Source organism: Rhinatrema bivittatum, chromosome 7 (genome assembly GCF_901001135.1).
Source record: "Rhinatrema bivittatum chromosome 7, aRhiBiv1.1, whole genome shotgun sequence".
NCBI lineage: Eukaryota > Metazoa > Chordata > Amphibia > Gymnophiona > Rhinatrematidae > Rhinatrema > Rhinatrema bivittatum.
The window spans coordinates 254,972,524-254,998,207 of NC_042621.1; the positions used below are offsets into that span (position 1 = coordinate 254,972,524).

The 25,684-nt window shown below is 45.6% G+C and overlaps 1 protein-coding gene across 4 annotated transcripts in view; it reads left to right on the plus strand.

The window, feature by feature from the left end:
* Positions 1–25,684, plus strand: part of ENTPD1 (ectonucleoside triphosphate diphosphohydrolase 1) — a 597,993-nt gene that overhangs the window by 304,651 nt on the left and 267,658 nt on the right. For all 4 annotated transcript variants that reach the window (XM_029610060.1, XM_029610058.1, XM_029610059.1 and 1 more), the window contains one exon: positions 21,165–21,315. In XM_029610060.1, coding sequence (XP_029465920.1) covers positions 21,165–21,315 — 151 coding nt within the window. The remainder of the gene's footprint in view (positions 1–21,164; positions 21,316–25,684) is intronic.

The following is a 25,684-nucleotide window of genomic DNA, read 5'->3' on the forward strand; positions in this document are numbered from 1 at the left end:
CCAACTATATTCAAATTTATATAGCCAGTTCAGTGCTGAAAAAAAATGTATTTAAAAATGTTTGTGAGCCAGCAGGCTCAATTTCCCCATCCCATTAAATGCGTTGACCTAATGTTAGGCATTTCGACCAATCCTCCCACCTCTCCTCCACGATTTCTTAAAATATATTGGCCTCTGGGCCACGTCCCTAATACCATTCACCCCCCTGCAAACCCCTACCCAAAACTTCCCCATGTGGCACCCTTGGAAACCTCCAGGGCCGCTGGGATCACAGTACAATGGTACCATTCATAGTGGCTTCTAGTGTTGCTTTGACAGAGTATGCTGACAACAACACTGGTAGCTTACGCTTACAGCATTGCTGTCCAAGTGCTGGAGGCTTCCAGTAATGGCATGATTTAGGGCTTTCAGCTCAGTTGGCATCAGGCTTTACTAGGGCAATGGCACCATAAGCCTTCATTTGTAGCTACAAGAGGAAGGGAAAGCTTTACCCATTGTAACCCCTTCTTATGTAATTATAGTAACATTCCCTCAGTCAGAGGCCACAAATCGCAGCTATCTCTGGAACAAAGTATGCATGTACTCTGAGTGTGGCTGTAATAGTCACTGTTGATTGGAACTCTGTGCCTTTGGAGGCTATGAAGGCTTCCTCTCCAGTAATCCCAATTCCAGCTGACCTCAAAACTATTTCTAGTAGGGATGTGAATCGTTTTTTGACGATTTAAAATATCGTCCGATATATTTTAAATCGTCAAAAATCGTTAGGGCCACGATACAATACCAATTCCCCCGATTTATCGTTAAAAAATCGTAAATCGGGGGAAGGGGAGGGCAGGAAAACCGGCACACTAAAACCCCCTAAAACCCACCCCCGACCCTTTAAATTAAATCCCCCACCCTCCCGAACCCCCCCCCCAAATGCTTTAAATTACCTGGGGATCCAGCGGTGGTCCAGAACGGCGGCGGTCCGGAACGGCCCCCTCAATTGAATCCTTTTGTCTTCAGCCGGCGCCATTTTGCAAAATGGCCGCCGCAAAATGGCGGCGGCCATAGACAAAAACGATTCGACGCAGGAGGTCGTTCCGGACCCCCGCTGGACTTTTGGCAAGTCTTGTGGGGGTCAGGAGGCCCCCCCAAGCTGGCCAAAAGTTTCTGGGAGTCCAGCGGGGTTCAGGAAGCGATTTCTTGCCGCGAATCGTTTTCCGTACGGAAAATGGCGCCGGCAGGAGATCGACTGCAGGAGGTCGTTCAGCGGGGGTTCCGGACCGCCGCTGAACGACCTCCTGCAGTCGATCTCCTGCCGGCGCCATTTTCCGTACGGAAAACGATTCGCGGCAAGAAATCGCTTCCTGAACCCCGCTGGACTCCCAGAAACTTTTGGCCAGCTTGGGGGGGGCCTCCTGACCCCCACAAGACTTGCCAAAAGTCCAGCGGGGATCCGGAACGACCTCCTGCGTCGAATCGTTTTTGTCTATGGCCGCCGCCATTTTGCGGCGGCCATTTTGCAAAATGGCGCCGGCTGAAGACAAAAGGATTCAATTGAGGGGGCCGTTCCGGACCGCCGCCGTTCTGGACCACCGCTGGATCCCCAGGTAATTTAAAGCATTGGGGGGGGGGTTCGGGAGGGTGGGGGATTTAATTTAAAGGGTCGGGGGTGGGTTTTAGGGGGTTGGCTCACGATTTTAACGATTTTTCACGATATTTTTAAAACCCGAACGGCAACAATACGATTCCCTCCCCCTCCCAGCCGAAATCGATAGTTAAGACGATCGAGGACACGATTCACATCTCTAATTTCTAGGAATATTGGAGTTTTGCTTGATTAGTGGATTAGCTTGGGGATGGGCGGAGGGATGCGATAAAGAAATTCACTTGGCATTTTCTGGTATATAAATTAGTGTCAGACATGGTAGTGATTACTTGGGCTCTGGTGCAAGTTTTCACTTTAGGCAGGGGCAGCTCAAGGCAATCTGCTGCCTGAGGCAAAGGATGAAATGGTACCCCCCCCCCCCCCCTTTCCATGGCCCAGTGCTGGTGAAATCATGGAGGGCCAGGGCAAGGGGAAGGCAATGGAGGGTGAAGTAACTTGCCCAAGGTCAAAAGGAATGGCAATAGGATTTGAACCCTGGCTTCCCTTGTTTACAGCCCACTGCTCTAACCACTCAGTTTTTGGGCCTGTTATTTTTTTGTTCTCAGTCTTCGGCATCCGAACTAGTGGGAGCTGGAGAAATGTTTAATGGGGTGGAGCAGCCTTTGGCCAACCCACCCTCTGGGTCTAGATAAAGGACTCCTTCATTCCCTATTACCTGCCTCCCACTCTTCTCCAGGATCTGCTCCCTGTGGGTGTGAGAGGTTGGTGAATGATGGGTCTGTGTGTGACACATTCTCTCTTATGGCTGATACAAGGGTATTAGAAGCCCTTGACAAACCTTACAGCCTTTCATTCCCCCTTACCTTCCCTCCCCACACAATTAAAACTTATGCATTCTTTTCCATTTTAAAATTTATTAACTTCCCCAACCTAAAAAGGCAGCTTGCATATGGAAAATAGATATTCAAAATATAATCTTCTGAAGCAAAAATATCACTTAAAACAACTGCACACTTTCAATAATAATAGTTTAATAGATTTAATAAACTACCTTTCTCATAGTAATCAAGGCAGTTTACTGGATCCCATATGGTATTAGGCCTATTGTAAAGTGCACTAGGTGTGAACTTGGCCCACAGAAAGCCAGGAATAAACTGAACCACAATTTCCAATAAGCCTTCCATATCATAATTGCCAGCACTCAACCTATGAAAAAGCTGTACTGCAAATATTACATCAGGCCCTAAATATCAATACACCTTTTGTTAGGAAAACAGATTAAAGCCAGGCTGTTGTAAATCCCTACACAGAAACTGCATGCTATCAGAATACCTAAAGCTTTAGTCACACAAGCAGAACACAGCTATACTCTCACCAAATACAGAATAAAGAGGTCATAAAATATAAATTGAAATGTACAGAAAAAAACTGAACTGGGAATCACAAGAAGCCAAACTCTGTAAGCAATGCAAACACAATCAAGAAATATAAAACATTAAACATACCAATAACAAGAATGTCAAATCTGCTGATAAATTCAGCCAATTAAAAACACATATAAAAATGTTTAAAATATTACCAAACACTAATAAAATATTTCAAAACAGCAGATACATCATATCCAATAATTAACTAGGATAAAAAAAAAAAATCTCCCAATCTCCATACCTGGGAACTTTAGATTTCCAGTCCTCTTGAGATTGTCGTAGATTGGAGGAGGGTGCACAAACCTTAACCTCTCTCGCACCCATATATACAGGTACTCTCACACATGCACAGGCACTCTTTCTCATAGACACATCCATACACACAAAAACCCTCTATAAAATACACATGCACACTGCGGCCAGGGGTTAGGGATGGTTGTTGCCACTGAACAGATTGGGCAGGGATAAACCAAACCCCTGCGCTATCTGATCAGTGTTAACACACGGCCTAGCCCTGGGCAGCAGGAGTCGCGTTTATCCTGACGTCATTTCCTACTGCCATGGGGCCAGTCTTGTACTTCATGTTCAAAGCAGCAATTGTCCCCAAAACATGCAGAAAAGGAGAATGTGGCCGGGCTTGTTCTCCTCCTCCTGCTGTCAATCGGTGTTGGGGGGAGGGAATCGATGAAAGAAGAGGAAGTGAATGCACTGCCTGATAGCCTCCGGCTTTCTTCTTCACACTGACCTGGCTTGGCTCCCTGTCTTCTGCACTGATACCATGGGAAGCAGCCAATTCCACAAGAAGAGTTGAATTTTGTGGCCCTATCTGTGGCTGTAGAATTATGGAAGACCAGAGCCTTGCTTAAGCCAAAACACTTGACAGTAGAGCCTGTAGATTAATGAAAGATTCAATTTTATATAAAGAAGATACAATTATCGATATGGGTTGCCTATTATATGGAAAATATGCCTTTTTTTGTCTTAGGGTTTGTTTGTTTTTACATAGTTTTTATTGAGTTTAATATATAACAAACAAAAAGTAACATAGCAAGCCTTTATAGAAAAACATCATCAGACAAGGCACTGTCAAATTAATCACCTTGTCCCCTGTTAATGTGCTCCCCTTAAATGTTCCCTCTTCCCATATCCTCCCACTATCCCCACAACCATCCGCAATAAGTTCCCATCTCCCCATCCCCAACTATTGGAGGTTTGTGTTTACATCAATATTTCCACAGAAGCAACAAAAATTTGGCTACTTGAAATGAATGTATCATTGTAGTGCACCACACCCATAAAATGCACTTAAAAAAAAAGTTATTAGCTCTCCACATTTTTGCTGTGATCAGTATGCTGAGTGCTGTTCTCTGGCCTCTAACCACAAGCTCTGGCCAATCAAGAAACCTGCTGAGGGAGTGTTGGGAAAAGGCTTGGTGCAAGGGGAAATCAGTGAGTGCCTGGCCCGCTTTCAGAAATACTCAAGTTAAAAAAAAAAAAAAAACCCAAACAAAAACATGAATCCCCAAAGGCGTACAGTTTTAGAGAATAGTACAACATGCCCACATCGGCACTCTTTGTTGAACTACATTGAAATGGTGCTATACATTTAGTGCTTCTGCAAGGTACCAGATTGAGAGCTTTCGAAACTGAATCCTTCTGCTTATTCACAAAGCAGGCGGACCATGGAATTGCTGCAGTGCAAGCTTCACTTTATTACCTTGCCAGATATGCCTCAATCCAATCCCAAGGGGGTAAGTGTATAGTTCATAATCCTTTAGAGATTTAGAAGCGTAGTTCTTGGCCACCGCTCTCATACTATGAGATTGGCCCCTGGCAGCAGGAGATGACATTGGGATAACTGTGACTCCTACTGCTCGGGGTTAGGGATGTGTGTTGCCATTGAGTGGCTCGGGCAGGGGTTTGGTTTATCCCTGCCCCATCTGATGTTTGACTCTGGAAGCAGGGTGAAGTGGCGACTGCGGTAGGGGTGTTTTGGAGGGGCACATTTTGCCACTTCAAAATTTTGCCGCTTGAGGTTGCCGCCTCACCCTGCCTCATGATAGAACTGCCCCTGACTTTAAGACCCCAACACAAACACACACACACATCCCTATCTGCCCTCCCCCCCCCCCCCCCCCCCCCAGTGCTCTCACCTGGTTTCCCCCCAAGCCATTATTCTATGCTTTCAATCCTCTTTCCTAAGAACATAAGAAATGCCATACTGGGTCAGACCAAGGGTCCATCAAGCCCAGTATCCTGTTTCCAACAGAGGCCAATCCAAGTCACATGTACCTGGCAAGTAACCAGACATAAGCAATAGTAGCTTGTGATCTATCTAATTAATTACCGTAATAGCAGTTTATGGATTTAACCTCTAAGAACTTATCAAACCTTTTTTAAACCCAGTAACACTAACTGCTGAAACCACATCCCCTGGCAGTGAATTCCAGAGCTTAACTATGCGCTGAGTGAAAAAGAATTTTCTTCGATTTGTTTTAAATGAGCTACTTGCTAACTTCATGGAGTGCCCCCTGGTCCTTCTATTGTCTGAGAGAGTAAATAACCAATTTACATTAACTTGTTCATGTCCTTTCATGATTTTGTAGAAGTCTATCATATCCCCCCTCAGTCGCCTCTTCTCCAAACTGAACTCCTTATAGGGCAGCCATTCCTCTCCCCCTTTGCTTTTACTTTCCTGCAGACCTGTGGGAAGAAATCCTGCTGAACATGCCAGGCTCCTTATCCTACCTTCCACAGCTGATTGTCTAATTCTGCTCACGAGAACCAAACAGCAATGGGAGGCAGAGCAACAGCAGTTCAAAAGGCCTTCCTCTTCACCTCCCATCACTGGCCTGAGCCAGAGAATACAAGTAAGGCAGGCATGGAAGGTGACCCAGTCATGCTGCTCTTCCTGCTTGCTGACCAGTGGTGTTTCTAGAAATAAATATTTGGGAGGGCAAGGAATGGGGCAACGAAGTGGAGAAGACAAGGTATATATGGAGGGCATAAGCCAAAGTTACATTTTCCACATATCATACCCATCCTCACAGTGTGGCCTCCTGAGTTTAAAATGGCTATAAAAGAAACTACAAGAAAAAGCCCCAAGGCTTTTCTGTGCAATAAAGAAACCTCTGGCCACTTTCAACCACCTAGTAAAACTACCATAAAATGTAATTGATAGCCTCATTAAACCATTTCTTATTTATAGGAGGGGGTCTGGATTCTAAGCAGAAAGGGACAGAATTTCAAAATAAATCCTGCACCTCCAGTTCTGCAACACAAGCTCCATTTCAATAGAATTTCCTCCAACAGGTGCAGAGCAGACTTAGGACATTCTCCTTATAATGTATCATACAAAAAAAAATAATTTGCATTCTCCCAGGTCAAGCAGGATGGTAGTCCTCACATACGGATGACGTCATCAGACTGAGCCCTGTCATGGAATACTTTTGTCAAAGTTTCTAGAACTTTGACTGGCACACTGAGCATGCCCAGCATGCCATAATCCCTGTGGCCACAGGGGTCTCCCTTCAGTCTCTTTTTTTCCGCACTGCAGTTTGCCTCGCAGGTTAGGAGCTCTGTGAGATTTCTCTCACCTTTTTTCCTCACGGAAAAACTCGAAGTTTACTTCTTTAAAAGTTCCCTTATAGGGGTCTCCCATCACGCTCCGTTCCTTCCAACACTCGGAGAGTACTTTTTCCTGTGTCTCTGGTCGGTTCATGCCGCCTTACCATTCGGTTCCCGCAGGTCACCGACCGTTTTGGCCCTTTTTTTCTGATTGGCGACCGGGTTCAGAAAGTGCCCAGAGTGTCCGCGAACAATGTCAATGACGGACCTTCACACTGTGTGTGTTCTGTGCCTGGGCCCATCACACTTTGTCCGCCGGTGTCCCAATTGCGCCCAAATGACTCCAAAAGGCAGATGTGCTCGTCTTGATAAGATGGAGACTCTCTTTAAATTAAAGTTAACTCCACTGACTTCTGCCCAGTCATCACCGGCGAGTAAGGGTCCTTCCTTCGACAAACCTCACCGGGAGCAGCAGGGAGGCGGTGACCGTCTATCACAGACGCCATCCAAGACATCGGTAGCGTCATCCTCAGTGCCAGGAAAAGGACCGGACCGAGCACCAAGGGAAGCATCGCCACCAGCAGAGACGCGAGTCCACGCCCGGTGCCAGCACCGACATCGCAGCGGCATTGATGGCCATTGAGCCGCCTGCGAAGAGGGCCCGGTGAGAGGAGCCCCCATCCTCCTCTGCATCCGAGACCCTGAGGCGTTCCCCACCGACATCGGTGCCGGGTACTGAGCCTCTACAAATTCCTGTGGAAGGGCCAGTAACACCTAGCCTGCCTCCCCCTGTAGCTGCGCTATCCACACCAGTTTTCAGGGAGGAACTGGACATCCTTGTCTGCCAGGCACTCCTCGATGCCTTCCAAAACCTGCAACCACCATCGATGCCGGCCCCCATACCGGCATCAACCCCGGAACCATCGATGTTTGCACCGTTGCTGGACCAACTCGATGTTGGTATTTAGGAGAGTTGTGGGTGAATCCTTGGACTGGTGGCAGATGACCATGCCCCTGGGGGAAGATCCCGAGAGGGACCACTGGTCAGGATCATAGTTAGGAGACAGACACATACTAGTTCTTTTATTAGACAGTATACTGAACCACCAGAGGTGGCAGTAGTGAGTTGGAATGGCCGGCTGGGCTGTAAGTCCCTCAGATACTGGAACAGCGATCCCTGGAGGCTGAGCTGTAGAGAAACTGAAATATAGTGAGTAGGCAGGGTATGCAGAGTTCATGGACAGAACCTGATGGTAACACTCACACAATGTCTCATAGAAGCGCAGGAGCTGGAAAGAAGTAGGCCCTCGAGGAGCGAGTACCTGGTTCCAGGGAAAGCTCTGAGAGAGCGATGGTAACTCACAGATGTAGTAGGCAGCGATGACTTCCAGGCAGAAGTGAATTCGAAGAAGTCCGGGAACAAGGGCCCTCGAGGAGCGAGTACCGGTTCCAGACTGCAATCTACAAAGTAAGAGAGAATGAGGCCCCCGAGGAGCGGGTACCCCTGGTTAGCCCAAGGAGGCAGAGTAGTGTAGATAGAACGATTCCTTATCCATATCCTTATCCTTGCTAACTCGCGTTGTTAGCAATTCAGAGACCTTTAAATATTGGAAGCAGATGACGTCATCTCAGGGGGACGCCCCTGAGGTTTGCGCCACTTCTGGTATTTGCGGTGGGGCCGCGCTGCGCGCCCACCTAGGCATCAGGTCAACATGGCAGATTGCAGTGTCGGGCCAGTCCGGGGACACCGGACGGGGTCGAGAGAGAGACACTGCGGCAGCCAGTCTTCCATCAACCCCGGAGGGAGTTGCCAATGCGGTAAGGTGGGTGGAGTGGAGACATCGGGCAGCGACGGTCGCAACAGTACCCCCCTTCAAAGGGCGATCTCCTCTTCGGGTACCAGGTTTAGGTTTTGAAGGATGCGCGAGATGGAACTGATGAAACATCTCTTTGTCCAGGATATTGGTCTGAAGCTCCCAAGAGATCACTTTGGGGCTGAAACCTTCCCACTTTAGAAGGTATTCAAAAGTCTTGCCTCTTTTACGAACATCCAGAATCTCTGAGACTTTGAGTTCTAATTCGTCTTCTGTATTGATGATAAGTGAGTCTTGAGATATAGAGGATAGTTCACTAAGAGTTGTATCATCTTCATCTTGAGATACTGAAGAACATTCACTGGTTAGTGTATTGTAGTGTATTAAACAGTTCAACCTAAAAAAATGTATCAATACAACCACAAAAGACTGTTTCTTCAAACTTCAAGTACTGAAAAAGTTGAAACCCCTCCTCCATTTCCATGACTACTGCACGGTGCTTCAATCCATCATCTTTTCAAAAATCGACTACTGTAATTCGCTCCTTTTAGGTCTTCCAGCAAATACTATCAGACCCCTGCAGATGGTACAGAAATCCGCCGCTAGGATCCTGTCCAATACCAACAGAAGAGAGCACATCACGCCCATACTTCGCAACCTACATTGGCTTCCCATCAAATTTAGAATTCTCTACAAAGTCCTTATGATAATCTACAAAGCCATGCACAATCTAACACCTCTTGATCTTAACTTATCTCTACGTCTCCATGAATTCTCCAGACTGATTAGATCTGCTTACAAAGGCACTCTCTATGCCCCCACAGTAAAGAAAGCCTTAAGGAAATGTGACCTATCCACCGCTGGGCCCTCTCAATGGGCCCAGCGGTGGATAGGTCACATTTCCACATTCTCTTCCACCAGATCTCCGGCAAGAACCATGCCCACTAACGTTCAAAAAAAACCCCTCAAAACCTGGCTATTCAAACAAGCTTATCCATGACCAGACGAACATAACCATTAACATACCACTACGAACATTTCCATGACCATCCTTCACAGGCTTATTATTGTACATATATTTATTTATATTTATTTTAAATTTCTTTGGTGTTGATTTACAGTTTTTTGCTTAATTGACTCTTCGTTCGCTAAGTGTCTCTCTTGTTAACAGCTGCTAACACTACCCCCAGTATTATCCACTGTTTTCCCAGTTCTGTGTAACCCTGGTTCTATGTAATGCTTGTTGCAATATTGTGTTCCACTGTAAACCGATATGATATGTATCTTGCCACATGAATGTCGGTATAGAAAAGATCAAAATAAAAATAAATATTGTCTTCGTCTTGAGATATTTAAGAACATTCACTGGTTAGTGTATTGTCTTCGTCTTGAGATATTGAAGAACATTCACTGGGTATCGTATCATCTACCTTTCCCCCAAAGCAAATGTCCACACCAGCTGGCGAATCTGATGATTAAGTAAAGCCCTTCTGGAGAATTTCTTCCATATTTTCCGACGTTTCTTTATTCTCAAAAGCTGAGAGAAAGTACTCCTGTCCTTTCGGAGGCTCAGCTTTAGACTTCGGTCATATGGCACAGTCATAGGGCTCCTGTAGAGGAAGAATATAAACTACTTCTTTGGAGAAGATATCCCCGAAGGGGGTGTACTGGAGCAGCAGTCCTGGTATTGCTGGAGTCGCAGGCATGCCAATAATAGGTGATATCTCCTTAAGGCATCTCCCATGACATTCTGGGCCCCAGTGGGAGAGATCCAGAGATGCCCAGTCAAATTTGGGTTGGTGTGCTTGCAACCAGGGTAACCCCAGGACGATAGGGTGCACAGCCTTTTCCAGTATGAAGAAGGAGAGCGATTCCATATGAAGAGCTCCGGTGCGGAGAGGAACTGATTCGGTTTGGCAAGTCATATCTCCCGTTAAGGGCTCTCCATGAATAGAGGATAATCGTACTGAATTTTTCAACTTGATGAGGGGGATCCTCAAATATTCCACTAGACGTCTGAGAATGAAGTTGTCTCCTGCCCCCGAGTCCACCAGGGCAGGAGTCTGAACCGTGACTGGACTGTAGGTCAAGGAGACTGGGAGAGAAAGCGTAAGAGAGGGTGCAGTAAGGCCTAAGAATAGTCCTCCTGTAGGACTTTGGCCCGTCCATGCTTTCAGACGAGAGGAGCATGTAGAGACATTGTGGCTGTGCATTGGGATAGGAGTCAATGTCCTTTCGTGGATTACAAACTGGTTAAAAGACAGGAAACAGAGAGTAGGATTAAATGGTCAATTTTCTCAGTGGAAAAGGGTAAACAGTGGAGTGCCTCAGGGATCTGTACTTGGACCGGTGCTTTTTAATATATAAATAAATGATCTGGAAAGGAATACGACGAGTGAGGTTATCAAATTTGCGGACGATACAAAATTATTCAGAGTAGTTAAATCACAAACGGATTGTGATACATTACAGGAGGACCTTGCAAGACTGGAAGATTGGGCATCCAAATGGCAGATTAAATTTAATGTGGACAAGTGCAAGGTGTTGCACATAGGGAAAAATAACCCTTGCTGTAGTTACACGATGTTAGGTTCCATATTAGGAACTACCACCCAGGAAAAATATCTAGGCATCACAGTGGATAATACTTTAAAATCATTGGCTCAGTGTGCTGCAGCAGTCAAAAAAGCAAACAGAATGTTAGGAATTATTAGGAAGGGAATGATTAATAAAACGGAAAATGTCATAATGCCTCTGTGTATCGCTCCATGGTGAGACCGCACCTTGAATACTGTGTTCAATTCTGGTCGCCGCATCTCAAAAAAGATATAGTTGCGATGGAGAAGGTATAGAGAAGGGCAACCAAAATGATAAAGAGGATGGAACAGCTCCCCTATGAGGAAAGGCTGAAGAGATTAGGGCTGTTCAGCTTGGAGACGAGATGGCTGAGGGGGGGATATGATAGAGGTCTTTAAGATCATGAGAGGTCTTGAACGAGTAGACGTGAATCGGTTATTTACACTTTCGGATAATAAAAGGACTAGGGGGCATTCCATGAAGTTAGCAAGTAGCACATTTAAGACTAATCGGAGAAAATTCTTTTTCACTCAATGTACAATTAAGCTCTGGTTAGTGCAGTTAGGACGTGGTTAGTGCAGTTAGTGTAGCTGGGTTCAAAAAAGGTTTGGATATGTTCTTGGAAGAGAAGTCCATTAACTGCTAATAATCAAGTTTACTTAGGGAATAGCCACTGCTATTAATTTCATCAGTAGCATGGGATCTTCTTGGTGTTTGGGCAATTGCCAGGTTCATGTGGCCTGGTTTGGCCTCTGTTGGAAACAGGATGCTGGGCTTGTTGGACCCTTGGTCTGACCCTGCATGGGAATTTCTTATGTTCTTAACCTAGTGACTGAAGAGGACACCCGTCACAAGACCTTGGAGGTTCTTCAGTTTGTTGATGCTCCCAAGGAAATTATGGCCATTCCAGTGCATGAAGTCCTGTTGGACCTCCTACACTTCCTATGGGAGCATCCTGGCACTGTTCCACCAGTCAACAGGAAAACAGATGCAACATACTAGTACAACATGCCCCAGGCTTTCAGAAACCACAACTGCCTCATCAATCTATTGTGGTGGAATCCGCACAGAAGAAAGCTAAAAGATTACGTCCGCATTCCTCAGCTCCCCCTGGTAAAGACCAGAAGTTCCTAATGGGACTGGGTTGGAAAATCTTCCAAGGCTCCATGTTGGTATCCCATATAGCCGCCTACCAACTGTATATGACCCAGTACCAAAGAAACCTTTGGAAGCAAGTCCAAGATTTCGCACACTCCTTGCCTCAACAGCAGCAAGAAAGCCTGACAGCCATCATCCAGAAGGGGTTCGAAGCAGGGAGGCATGAAGTAAGAGTGGGCTATGACTCCTTCGAGATTGCTTCCCAGTTGTCAGCTTCAGGAATCAGTGCTAGAAGATGGGCCTGGCTGAAAGCTTCTGATTTAAGACCTGAGGTCCAAGATAAGCTTGCTGGTCTCCCGTGCACTGGAGACAATCTCTTTGGAGATAAAATACAGGACACAGTGGCTCAGTTGAAGGACCACCACGAGACCCTACGTCAATTGTCTACAGTCACTACGGACGCTCCCTCCTCATCTCGCAAAAGCATGAGAAGGGACCCCAGAAGACCATTCTACCGCTCACACAAATACTCTCCTCCTGTATTTCGAGCGAGACCAGCCAGAATCCCTCAGAGGGGGGCATACATGCCAGCCCAGAGCACAACCAGCCCCACAAGCTGGTCCAGCCTCCGGATTTTGATGCGTTTCCAGAGAGCAGCAGCCACTTGTCAATGAACCCAAACCCAGAAATACCCATAGGAAGCTGATTGCACCACTTCAAACATAACTGGCATCTCATAACAACAGATCAATGGGTAATATCCATCATAGCCCAGGGATTCCATTTAAACTTCCTCACAGTACCCCTGGACTCTCCACCCAATCTACTGTGGTCCCAAAAAAGACCACTCATTGCTTCTAGAGTCAGAACTTTCCACCCTTCTTTGAACCAGGGCTGTAGAAGCCGTCCCCTGGACACAGAGGGGCAGAGGATTCTACTCACACTATTTTATGATTCCAAAACAATCGGGCGGTCTCTGCCCCATCCTAGACCTCTGCAATCCCAACAAATTTCTTCAAGAAGAAAAATTCAGGATGGTGTCTCTTGGCACCATGCTTTCCCTACTACAACAAGGAGATTGGCTCTGTTCTCTGGACCTTCAGGACGCCTATGCACATATCGCCATATTCCTATATCACTGCAAATACCTGCACTTCATAGTAGGTCACAAACATTTTCAATACCGAGTTCTGCCATTTGATCTGGCCTCAGCATCTCGAGTGTTTATAAAATGCCTAGCAGTGGCTGCTGCACATCTACGCAGAAGCACCATACACATGTTTCCTTACCTGGACTACTGGCTAATAAAGAGTCAATCCAAGCAAGAAGCTCTCAACTCTCTAAAGCTCACTACGAATCTTCTACATTCACTAGGATTTCTGATCAATTACCAGAAATCCCACTTGAATCCATCTCACCTCCTTACCTTCATTGCAGCAGATTTGGACACCACAGTTGCAAAGGCCTTCCTGCCCAACAACAGCGCAGACATACTCTCCAAACTGGCTACATCTCTGCGCACATACAAAACAGCCTCAGCCCATCAATTCTTCACGTTGCTGGGCCACATGGCTTCCATGGTCCACGTCACTCCTATGGCCAGGCTAACCATGAGAATAACTCAGTGGACTTTGAAATCTCAGTGGCTCCAAGCCACTTAACCTCTTTCATCCCTGATCCATGTAACCGACCAGCTGCGTCTGTCACTTCTCTGGTGGACTAACAGAGCCAACTTGCAGACAGGTCTACACTTCCAGCAACCAGTTCCTCAAGTGACCTTAACCACGGACGCATCCAACTTGGGTTGGGGAGCTCATGTGAACAACCTTCAAACTCAAGGTACTTGGACACAACTCGAAGCAAGGTCTCAAATCAACTTCCTAGAGCTTCGAGCCACACGTTATGCTCTATATGCGTTCAAGAACTGCCTTTCACACGACACTGTTCTCATACAGACAGACAACACAGTTGCAATGTGGTACTTGAATAAACAGGGAGGCACAGGCTCTTATCTGCTCTGCCAAGAAGCTGCGCAGATCTGGGCCTGGGCCCTTGCACACTCCATGCATCTCCAGGCCACTTCTCTGGCAGGCATACAGAACGTAGTAGCAGATCGCCTCAGTCAATGTTTCCATCCCCACGAGTGGTCTCTGGATCCCTGTGTAGCAAGCAAAATCTTCCAACACTGGGGTCAACCAACCATCGACCTCTTTGCATTCGAACTGAATCACAAAGTGGACAGATTCTGCTCCCTGCACAGGCAACAAAATATGTTAGCCATGGACGCCTTCGCTTGCCCCTGGAACACAGGCCTCTTGTACGCGTATCCTCCGAGACCACTAATAAACAAAACTCTCATGAAGCTACAACAGGACAGGGGATCAATGATACTCATAGCCCCATACTGGCCTCGACAAGTATGGTTTCCCATGCATCTCGACCTCTCTATCCGAGAACCCATTCGCCTGGGCACAGCAATCTCATAGCTCAAAACTATGGCATGTTGTACCACCCGAACCTTCAGATCCTATCCCTCACAGCCTGGATGTTGAAAGTCTGATCCTCATCAACCGCACAATCTGTCGACTAAGGTTTCTCAAGTGCTTGTAGCTTCAAGAAAGTCTTCCACACGGAATTGTATCTTTCTAAGTGGAATAGATTTACCATGTGGTGCACACAAAAATGTATCGACCCCTTTTCCTGCCCGACTCCATGTCTATTAGACTGTCTCTAGCACCTTTCAGACTCTGGTCTCCAGATTTCCTCGGTACTGGTACACCTCAGTGCCATCTCAGTTTACCATAAGAGAGTAGGGGATGCCCCAATAACAGCACAACCCCTTGTGAGTTGGTTTATGAGGGGCCTACTACAACTTAAGCCCCCTCTACGGCCACCAGATACCAAATGGGACCTAAACGTAGTACTTACAAGACTCATGCGTTCCCTGTTTGAGCCTTTGCACTCCTGTGATGATAAATTTCTTACATGGAAAGTTCTTTTCCTAGTAGCCATTACATCTGCTCGAAGGGTCAGTGAGTTACAAGCCTTTGTCAATATTCACCCTATACAAGGTTCTTCCATGACCGAGTGGTCCTCCGTACTCACCCTAAATTCCTTCCCAAGGTAGTAACCAACTTTCACCTGAATCAGTCTATAGTCTTGCCCACCTTTTTCCCAAGGCCTCACTCTCACCAGGGCGAGAGAGTTTTACACCTTGGACTGTAAACGTGCACTTGCATTTTACCTAGACCACACTGCAGTTCATAGGAAATCCACCCAACTCTTTGTTTCTTTCGATAAAAACAAACCATTACTGCCTGGATAAGGAAGGATGTCAAGACTCTATCTTTGGCACTTGGTCTTGAAAAACTTATTTCCAGTATAATCCCAACTCCTTCCATATCCATCTGCTGTGATTTTCAGGCTGCTTTATTTTACCAACAGTACACCAGATGTTGTGTGTTGTTGGTCCAAATAAATATGAGTCAGCCTGTAGCTTGCTATTGGGCAACAATGAAAGTGTTACTGACCTAAAAAGGTCCTACCTTGTAGTATCTTGATGTGCTGAACACGAATATGACCATGAAAAGTTTTTATTGGCTCTCGTTTTGAAGATATTTAATATAGTTCACTTTCTATGTTTAGTCATGTAAATGTATCCAGTAGGACTGTAAATAAGCCTAGAACGATGTAATATTGCATCATATTGCATAATACCATCATGCACACATCATCCAGAGTTTATTACATCATTTTCTGATGCAATGCAGTTCTACTGCCATGCTGCTGCCGAGTAAGCTGACGTCAGCAGTGTACTATATGAAGCCCAGTCAGAAAGGGTGACCATTTGAAATATTCATGCTGGCTGACTACTGCTGGACACTCCTCAGAGATGCTCTCGAACAGGTGTACAAGAGACAAGCAAAGAAATCTAAGATGTAGTCTATTACTTCATTTTTCAAACGGTATTAACCATAGGTCTCGTACTATTGGCATACAGTTCAAGATGTAATTATATTATTGCATATTACAAAAAAACTAGAACCAATTTTGCATTTTCACAGTCACATTCGTGTTTAGCACATGGAAATTTATAAGAATTGACTAATTTCATTTCCGTAACATGACTTTTGTGAAAATGTTGCCCAGTGAGGTCTACCATCCTGCTTGTTCTGGGAGAAAGCGGAGTTACTTACCTGTAACAGGTGTTCTCCCAGGACAGCAGGATTTAGTCCTCACGAAACCTACCCGCCACCCCGCGGAGTTGGGTCCAAAACCGTTTTATTATTTTACAAGCCATTAGGCCCTTCAAACGGGCGAGATTCTGTCGGTCAGACCAGCACGTCGGTCAGAGCCACTCTCTTCTCCACAGCTTCTTACCCTTTCCACTTACTCATATTTATTTATTTATTTATTTGTTTAACAGTTTTTATATACCAACGTTCATCAGTGATATCACGTCAGTGTACATTGAACAAGAAAATTACGCCAAAGTGGCATTTGACAAGGAATGTGTAGGAAAAATATGTGAACTTAAACTAAAATAATCAGCATTATATATGATATTTACAGGGTAATATCAGTGTTATATAAGATATTTACAGGATAACAGTGCAATATATAATATTTACAGGAAAAACAACGGTATACATTAAACAGAAAATAAATTGGGGTACCGAGCAGTTGGGACTAGGGGAGGATTATAGAGTAGGAGAAATATGTTCAAGGTATAAGATTGAAGGTTGCAAACAAAGAAGTTAGCTCGGAAAAGTTTATGAGGGAAAGTAAGCTATGGAGGGGTGGGACAATGTAAGCTAGGTGGCAGAGATGTAAGATTTAGGTATAAGCCTGTGTGAAAAGCCACGTTTTAAGTTTTTGCTTGAAGTTTTTTTGGCACAGTTCCTGGTGTAGATCTGCAGGCATTGAATTCCATAAGACGGGACCAGCTAAGGAGAGCGCTCGTGCTTTTGAAGTTGCGAGGTTGGTGAATTTGGGAGAGGGAGTACATATGGTGGCAAGGTATTGGTTTCTAGTCGTCTGGAGGAGGAGTGGAATTGCATTGAGTCCTTAAACCAGTTCATGTCGGGGTTGTGTAGTGCTTTATGTATGATAGAAAGTGTCTTGTATTGTATGCGGGAAGCAATCGGTAGCCAGTGTAACTTTTAAGACAGGTGTAATGTGTTCATTGCTGCGAGTATTGGTGAGGATTCGAGCGGCTGTGTTTTGCAGAATTTGAAGTGAGTGGATGGAGTTTTTGGGTAAACCTATGAGGAGAGAGTTACAGTAGTCTATTTTGGAAAAAAGCATAGTATGTAGGATTGTGCGAAAGTCAGAGAAATGTAGCAGGGGGTTTAAGTTTCTTTAGGGTATGTATCTTGAAGAAGCACTCTTTAAGTGTTGAGTTGATGAATTTCTTTAGGTTGATTTGATTGTCTAGAGTGACCCCTAAATCTCGTACCTGTTGGGAAAAAGAGATATGGGGCAGAAGCGAGTGATGTAGGGGGGAGGGCGTGGGTGTAGGTTGGTGGGGAAATAAGCATAAGCTCAGTTTTTGCGGTGTTAAGGGCAAGATGAATGCTATTTAAGAGCTTGTTGATTGACATTAGCGTGGATTCCCAGATGTTGAAGGCTTTAGGTAGAGAGTCAGTGATAGGGATGAGAATTTGCACATCGTCTGCATAGAGATAGTGAGGAAGATTGAGATTGGATAGGAGTTGACAGAGCGGTAGGAGGTATATATTAAAGAGGGTAGATGACAGGGAAGAGCCTTGAGGGACACCTTATTAAGGGGGATTTCTTTAGACTCATGGTTTCCAATTTTGACTTTGAAGTTTCTGTTGCTGAGGTAGGAGCTGAACCAACTGTGGGCAATTTCAGTTATTCCAATCTCATTAAGCCGCTGGAGGAGGATATTATGGCTGATGGTATCAAAGGCCGATGAGATGTCTAAGATGGCTAGGATATAAGAATGTCCTTTATCTAGACCTTTGATAAGGTGGTCAGTCAAGGATAAGAGGAGGGTTTCCGTACTATGGTATTTACGAAAACCGTATTGGGAAGGAGAGAGGATTTGATGGTCATCTAGGTAATCGGTGAGTTGCCGATTGATGGTTTTCTCGAGGATTTTTGAGATGAACGGTAGATTAGAAATGGGGCGGTAGTTGGACAGGTCGGTGGGGTCAAGCTTAGGTTTTTTTAGAATAGGCTTGATTATTGCTTGTTTGAGTGGGCTGGGTACCTCTCCTAATTTGATGGACGCATTTATTATGTTGGCAATGGGTTGGCAATCATATCCTCTTCCCTTTTCCTTCCATCCCCTCTCATCTTCCCTTTCCTTCCCCTCTCACCTCATTCACAACCCCTTCCCTCTCCCTCAGCCCTCCTCCGCTCCCTCTTTTTTCTCTTCTACAGGGCCGGCTGTTGTCCCTTTGAGTGACGGTTAAAATGGGCGAGATTTAGATCTGCTCCGGCCATCCCAACTCCCTCCCCCCTTCCCCGTTGGCGGACGGACGGGCTCAGCTACTCTTCTACCCTTTCCTCCTCCTGTCCCTGTGCGTGCCGGTCCAGTCGTCCCTACGGCTCCTCTGACATGTTAACAGCCTGAGCCCATCCCCGGTGGCGGAGGGACGGGTGCAGGCTGTTAACATGTCAGAGGAGCTGTTTCTTGGAGCGGAGGCTCGTCTGCCCTTTCCTCCTCCCTTCTGTGACACCCTGGTCCGATCTCTTCCTTGGGGCGGCATGTCAGCACGTCGCTCAGAGCAATCTGTTTCGTGCATGCGCAATAGAGCTGCTCTCTACTGCGCATTTGCGGCATGTCTGTCAAGCCTCATTTATCTAGCTCGCACCTTTTGCTACAAATGTGACTGAAGGGAGACCCCTGTAGCCACAGGGATTATGGCATGCTGGGCATGCCTAGTGTGCCAGTCAAAGTTCTAGAAACTTTGATAAAAGTATTCCGTGACAGGGCTCCATCTGATGACATCACCCATATGTGAGGACTACATCCTGCTGTCCTGGGAGAACACCTGTTACAGGTAAGCAACTCTGCTTTCTGGTGTCACCTCAGTAATAGCAACACAAACTCCCTACTCTACCGGAGACTTTGAGATCCATATTGAAAAGATCAATGTGAGTAAAATCGGCTTTTAATCCCATAAATTTGTTCCATTCAGAATATTCCTTTGTTTGGAGTGTGTATGTTAGCCCACCTTCATCACAAAAAAAGTGCATGGTGAAGGTGGGTTAACATTTAGCTGAATAGTGCTATATTGACTGCTATCCATTTTTGTCTGGACAAATCAGTCTGAACAAATAGCAGGTGCAAAGTTATCAAGGTAACTTTACTTGGATATTCATTGGAAAACTTATCTGGGTAAGTTATGCTGAATATCCAGATAAATTACTCACTGGCTTATTGAATGTGGACCTTATTGTGAAATAACAGAAAATCCTGAAAAATAGGTACTCAGAACATATGCCATACCAAAACAGCACTAATTCCCAGGATTTGAATACTGTGGTGGCACCCATGCCTATGAAAATGCAACATTGCAAATATTACACTAGGTCTTAGAATACCAATACACCTCCTATGGAGAAAATAGAACATGCCAGACTCCTATAGATCCCCACTTAGAAACTAAACAAAAGTCAAATACATCACCTCTGTCACACATGCAGAACAGAGACCGACCCTCATCTAAAAATTAGAAATAGAAACATGCAGACAAAAATTGAAATGGAGCCAGAGAAGCCAGAATACTTTCAGTGCAACACTGGAGAAAAAGAAAAAGTAATTCATCTCCGCTTATACTAGGCAAAATACAAAGATGTGAGAAATGCATGTTCCCAAAGCTGACATATTCTGGATATATAGATGTTGGAACTGGCTCTAAGCTCTGGAGTTGAAGTCCCAACCATTCCTATTGCTGATCTCATGTATTTATTGTGAGATCAGTAGCGAGGAAAGAAAGTGCCACCTACAAATTTCAAATGTCAATGTTAGAGCAGGCTGGCCACAGTGAAACACGCTCCTGCCTTAGTCTCTCCCAAGGCTGTTCCTGTCTTCTGCCAATTTGGGGGCCCTACCTGTGAACTGGCTTTAAGGGTGGGGCCCCCTTCACTTCAGGGCCTGAATGCAGCTGCCCTCTGTGCTCTCCCTATTACCTCTGCCCCTGCTACCAGTGCATCTCTTTTGCTGATAGATGCCCTCAGCAAGGTAAGTAGAGGGAAATAGGAAAAAACTTAATTTGTTGGCACTGTACTACAGAAAAGTTGCCTTGGAATATATTGGATGGTTTCTGGTGCTATTATGTACCAGAAAATGCTGACTAGTGTTCCAGTTGCTGTGTTTCCTAGATTTTTCTCCCTTCCTCCTATTGCCTTTTCTCTCTGAGCTCCCTTTTTCCTCCACAGTTTTGTTTTTACCTACATCAGATCTACTTGTGCTCCTTGGCTTTTCCTCATCAAGGCAATGTAGGTCATCAAGCTCCTTCTCCTTGCAATCTTTTGCCACTCCCCAGCTCTCTTCCTTTGTGTTCTCTCTCCCTTTTTCCTGTCTCCTTTCAAGACCCTTCCTCCTTTGCTCTCTTGCTTTAGTTCCTTCTCATTTTGCTTGGTCACCTCCTCCTTTCTTATTCTGTCACCTGATACCCCTTGTTTGCTCACTCTTTCTCCTTCCCACCCTGGACTGATTTAAAACCATGCAAACAGCTACAGAAGGCAGGGGTTGAGGGACTGGCAGGGAAGTATTTACTTCTTCTGCCTCCTTCCATTTCCTGACAGGCAGTAAGTGGGGCAGAGGAGGGGGTTGTGGGTGCAGCAGTGCATGGGAGAAAAGCACTTCCTGTTCTCTCCCATGGTCTTCCAGCATTGAGCTAGAACAAACCCAACAGGATTTTAACACCAGCAGTGGTAGCCGAAGAACCTGGGAACTCTTCTAGAGAACTTGAGTTGGGTCTCTAAACTTGGACACTCGGGGTGAAACCAGAAAATTCCTGGGTACACTGGGAATGGAATTCACACATGGCAACATGTAGGACTGCCAGTGAGCAAGCAAAAAATCAAATATGTTTGTTTTCCCATTTATAGGCCCTGGTATATCTAGTTACAGCATGGAAGTGGAAAAAGCTGGACTGTCTCTACACAAGTGCATGAACAGAGCCAAGGAAGTAATTCCGAAGAATCAGCACAAAGATACTCCTGTTTACCTAGGAGCCACGGCTGGCATGCGGTTGCTCAGGTACTGCACAAGAAGCAAGAACTCTTATTCCATTCAGGCTATATTGTTGCCGTATAATAAAATTAGAATGATTCAGCCTGTTGGAAAACGCACATGAAACTTTTCAGCTACCAGCTTGAACTTTTGGTCTTCCTGGTTATGAGCCTCAATTGTTATGGGTTTATTACAATAAATGGAGACTGGGTATTTATCTCACCTTCTATGTAGCTGTACCCTCTTTGAACCTCACCCCCACAAAACTAGGTCTTCTGTGTCTAGTTACTCCCAGTCACTTGCTAAAAGAATGAAAAGGAGCAGTGCTACAGATGGAGGTGCTTGGATATTAAGATGAGATGGTCTGTCATGGTTTGGAAAAATGAAAGCCAATTTCCAGGCTCTAAACACATAATAGCATCAGTAAGTAAAAATTCTGAATAACAAAATTAAAAGTGTAGATGCCATAGCTGTACTAGAGCCACCTTTTTTGTGCCTGGGGTAGATATTTAGAATTACGCTCTCCCCTCCCCCCCCCTGCCTTGACTTTCTAGTGGCAGCTCCAGCACAGTGCTGTGTCCTTTTGTTGGTGAAAGCACAGCTGTCCCTCTGGTGGCAATCGCTCCAGCAAACTCCTCCCACTTTCTCTCCTACCCAGCATCCAACTTGCCCGCTTCCCCACCCCTTGCCCAGCAGCCTCTTTTCTCTTCCTTTCTACTTCTTCCTCTGCATCTCTCTTTCTCCATGGACAAGCATCACATTACAGCCACACAAGATGTGATGTCATCCGATGGCACTGATTCAGTAGTTTTGCTCCTCTAGCCCAGAAACATTTGGATTCTGTTTTGGGCATTCATGAAGCTTCCCATACTAGTGTCACCACACTGCCTCCCTTAGGGGTAGATTTTCAAAGGGGTACGCGCGTAGGATACGCGCGTACCCCCCGAAAACCTACCCCAAACCCCCCTGCGCGCGCCGAGCACAAGCCCCGGGGCTTGCATGGAGAGGCGTGCCGGTCGTGATGCGGCGTTTCAGGGGCGTGGCGCGGGTGACGTGACGTTTCGGGGGCGGCGCCGTGGGCGTGGTTTCGGCCCGGGGGTATTCCGGGGGCGTGGCCGCGCCCTCCAGAATAGCCCCCGGGTTGGGTGATGGCGCGCCAGCAGCCTGCTGGCGCGCGCAGATTTACGCCTGCCTCTGGCAGGCGTAAATCCAGCAATTAAAGGTAGGGGGGGGGGGTTTTAGATAGGGCCGGGGGGGGGGTGGGTTAGGGAGGGGGAAGGTGAGGGGAGGGCGAAAGAAAGTTCCCTCCGAGGCTGCTTTGATTTCGGAGCGGCCTCGGAGGGAATGGAGGCAGGCTGCGCGGCTCAGCGCACAGGCTGCCCAAAATTGGCAGCCTTGCGCGTGCTGATCCCGGATTTTAATGGATACGCACGAACAAAAGTACGCGTTCGCGCTAAATTATAAAATCTACCCCTTAGTCTATTTCCGTCCACTTCTCAAACAGTCACAAATTTCCTTGTGTCAATGTGAACAAAACAGTTTAGCTTTATCAACCTTTTTTCTCTTTAGAAGAAACAACTATGGCAAAGCAAGCTGTAAATTAAAAAAAAAAAAAAAAAAAAAGGCAACAGCCCCTTCAAAGCTTGCAAAAGATGTTGTCATAAAATGGCAGCTATGGATCAGCATGCTTGCTGTATCTGCTGCCTTGAACTGGACCACAACAGCGCAAACTGCAGCCCCTATGGCAGAATGTCCAGAGGGTGCTCATTTATAGAGACCTCAAGCTCCAGTGTGAGCTTAAAAGTTCCTCAGAGTATAAGGAATCAAAATATAAGAAACGCCAAAGATCAACTTCTTTGAAAACTTCAAAGAAGTCAAGAGGTAGGTCTTTGTCACAAAAACACTGAGACTCTTAAGTCGGTGCTGCAACCAGATGGTGCAGAAGATTCAGTGCAAAAACTTTCAATAGAACCATCTTTTTTTTTTTTTTTTTAATCTTTATTCAGCAAAGAGCCATAAGACTAGTGAATGGTGCCAGAAATAGTGCCGAAAGTTCAAGGCACAGATGAATCAGTGCTGAGATGAAATAAGGTGCTGAAGCCTCTCTGCGCCAATTCATTGGGATGGGTATCATCTTTCTCTACACATACACTCCCTGGCACTGTATCATGTAGAATAGTGAATTGCATATATCCTGCACATGTATCTATAGCACTATGAAGCACTAAGATCACTGAGCTTACCAGAGAATCAGCCAGCACAGATGGCATCATTCCTGGGAGGACGGAACTAACTTGGTCTATTCTACTGATAACAAGAGGCCCCTGGCCTACAGTAAGAGCACGCAAACGTACACATGCTAAAATATATATCGATTGGCTATTAAAGGTAATGGGTGTGGATTATGCAGATGTCTGGTATCAGCAAACCCAGAACCCTTATAAGGCTAAGCACACACGTTAGAGCTCTGAGCAGATTCTGAATTGTACACCTTTGCTTTGTATCACCTTCTGCTCCATAGAGGAACATTCCGCCTTCCTCTATTATTAATAAACCTCTTTCTCTATAACTGTTTGAAGCTGGTATTCATTACGTTATCAGACTGAGGTGAGCCCCCTTTTAACATCTGGATCATCAGTGCAGAAGACATCTGGTGTAGAAGATCAACTGAGGAAAAGAATGCATAAAATAAATAACCTATAAACAGTAACTCTTTTTCTTCACTACCTATCTTGGACCCACATGCTTTGCCTTCCATCCATAAGAACATAAGAAATTTCCATGCTGGGTCAGACCAAGGGTCCATCAAGCCCAGCATCCTGTTTCCAACAGAGGCCAAAACCAGGCCACAAGAACCTGGCAATTACCCAAACACTAAGAAGACCCCATGCTACTGATGCAGTTTATAGCAGTGGCTATTTCCTAAGTAAACTTGATTAATAGCCATTAATGGACTTCTCCAAGAACTTATCCAAATCTTTTTTGAACCCAGCTACACTAACTGCACTAACCACATACTCTGGCAACAAATTCCAGAGCTTTATTGTGCGGTGAGTGAAAAAGAATTTTCTCCGATTAGTCTTAAATGTGCTACTTGCTAACTTCATGGAATGCCCCCTAGTCCTTCTATTATTCGAAAGTGTAAATAACCGATTCACATCTACTCGTTCAAGACCTCTCATGATCTTAAAGACCTCTATCATATCCCCCCTCAGCCGTCTCTTCTCCAGGCTGAACAGCCCTAACCTCTTCAGCCTTTCCTCATAGGGGAACTGTTCTATCCCCTTTATCATTTTGGTTGCTCTTCTCTGTACCTTCTCCATCGCAACTATATCTTTTTTGAGATGCGGTCGACCAGAACTGTACACAGTATTCAAGGTGCGGTCTCACCATGGAGCTACCGCACCTTGAATACTGTGTACAATTCCATGTGCAGGAATCAAACTACCACTTCCAGCCTTTCAGGACTGCCATGCATTCCTACAAAAATTGTAGATAGATTTTTTTCAAAACATATGCTAGTGAACTACCTACCCAGGAAAGAAATATAAAGCACTGATTTTGGAAACATTTTTAAAAAGAACTAGAATCCAAGTTTGCTCCAAAGCTGTTAGACTAAGACCAAACTTATACAGAACCTCAGCCAATATCAATATCTGACGAGGCTGCACCTTCTCCTGATCATTCTTACATTGATTCTCATTCAAATCAATCATATAGATCTGATGACTGATGAAGCCCTCCTTAGGGGCGGTTCACCTGACTTGCCTTCAGATCCCTCTCTAGAGCTTAATAGGGCAGCCACTCCACCTGAACATATCACATACAATTCATTTATACAAAAAATGGTGGACAGCTTACAAATAGCTTCCATGAAGAGGAAGAGCATACAGCAGAACTACACTACAGGGTATCTTACAATGCTTGCAAATACCTAAACAATACATAGCTATTCCCATGCATCAAGCATTGCTTCAGGTCCTAATAAAAATAGGAAAGATATCTTATTCCATAGCTCCAGTAGCAAAAATTATAGATATAAAATATCACATACAAAATTGTTCAGGATATGATCAGATACAATTCTCTCATGAATCACTTATCATGGAGTCAGCCATGAAAAAGGCCAAGAAAGCAAAGACCTTCTTGAACACTCTGCCTGGCTGTTGCGCCGACAGGCCGCCATGCTCCATGGCCAGCCCTACTCACCCCTGACAAGGCCGTGTACCTTGCCCCGTGGATGCGGCCCGAGGAGGCCGCCACCGCCGCCCCCCTCCGTGGCAATCCGAAGCGCCTTCCCCCACAGGATCCCTTAGGTGCGCGCAGCTCGCCCCAACCTTTAAAGGGGCCGTGGTGGGAAATTCACCCACGGCCCCATCTGATGACATCAGCAGAA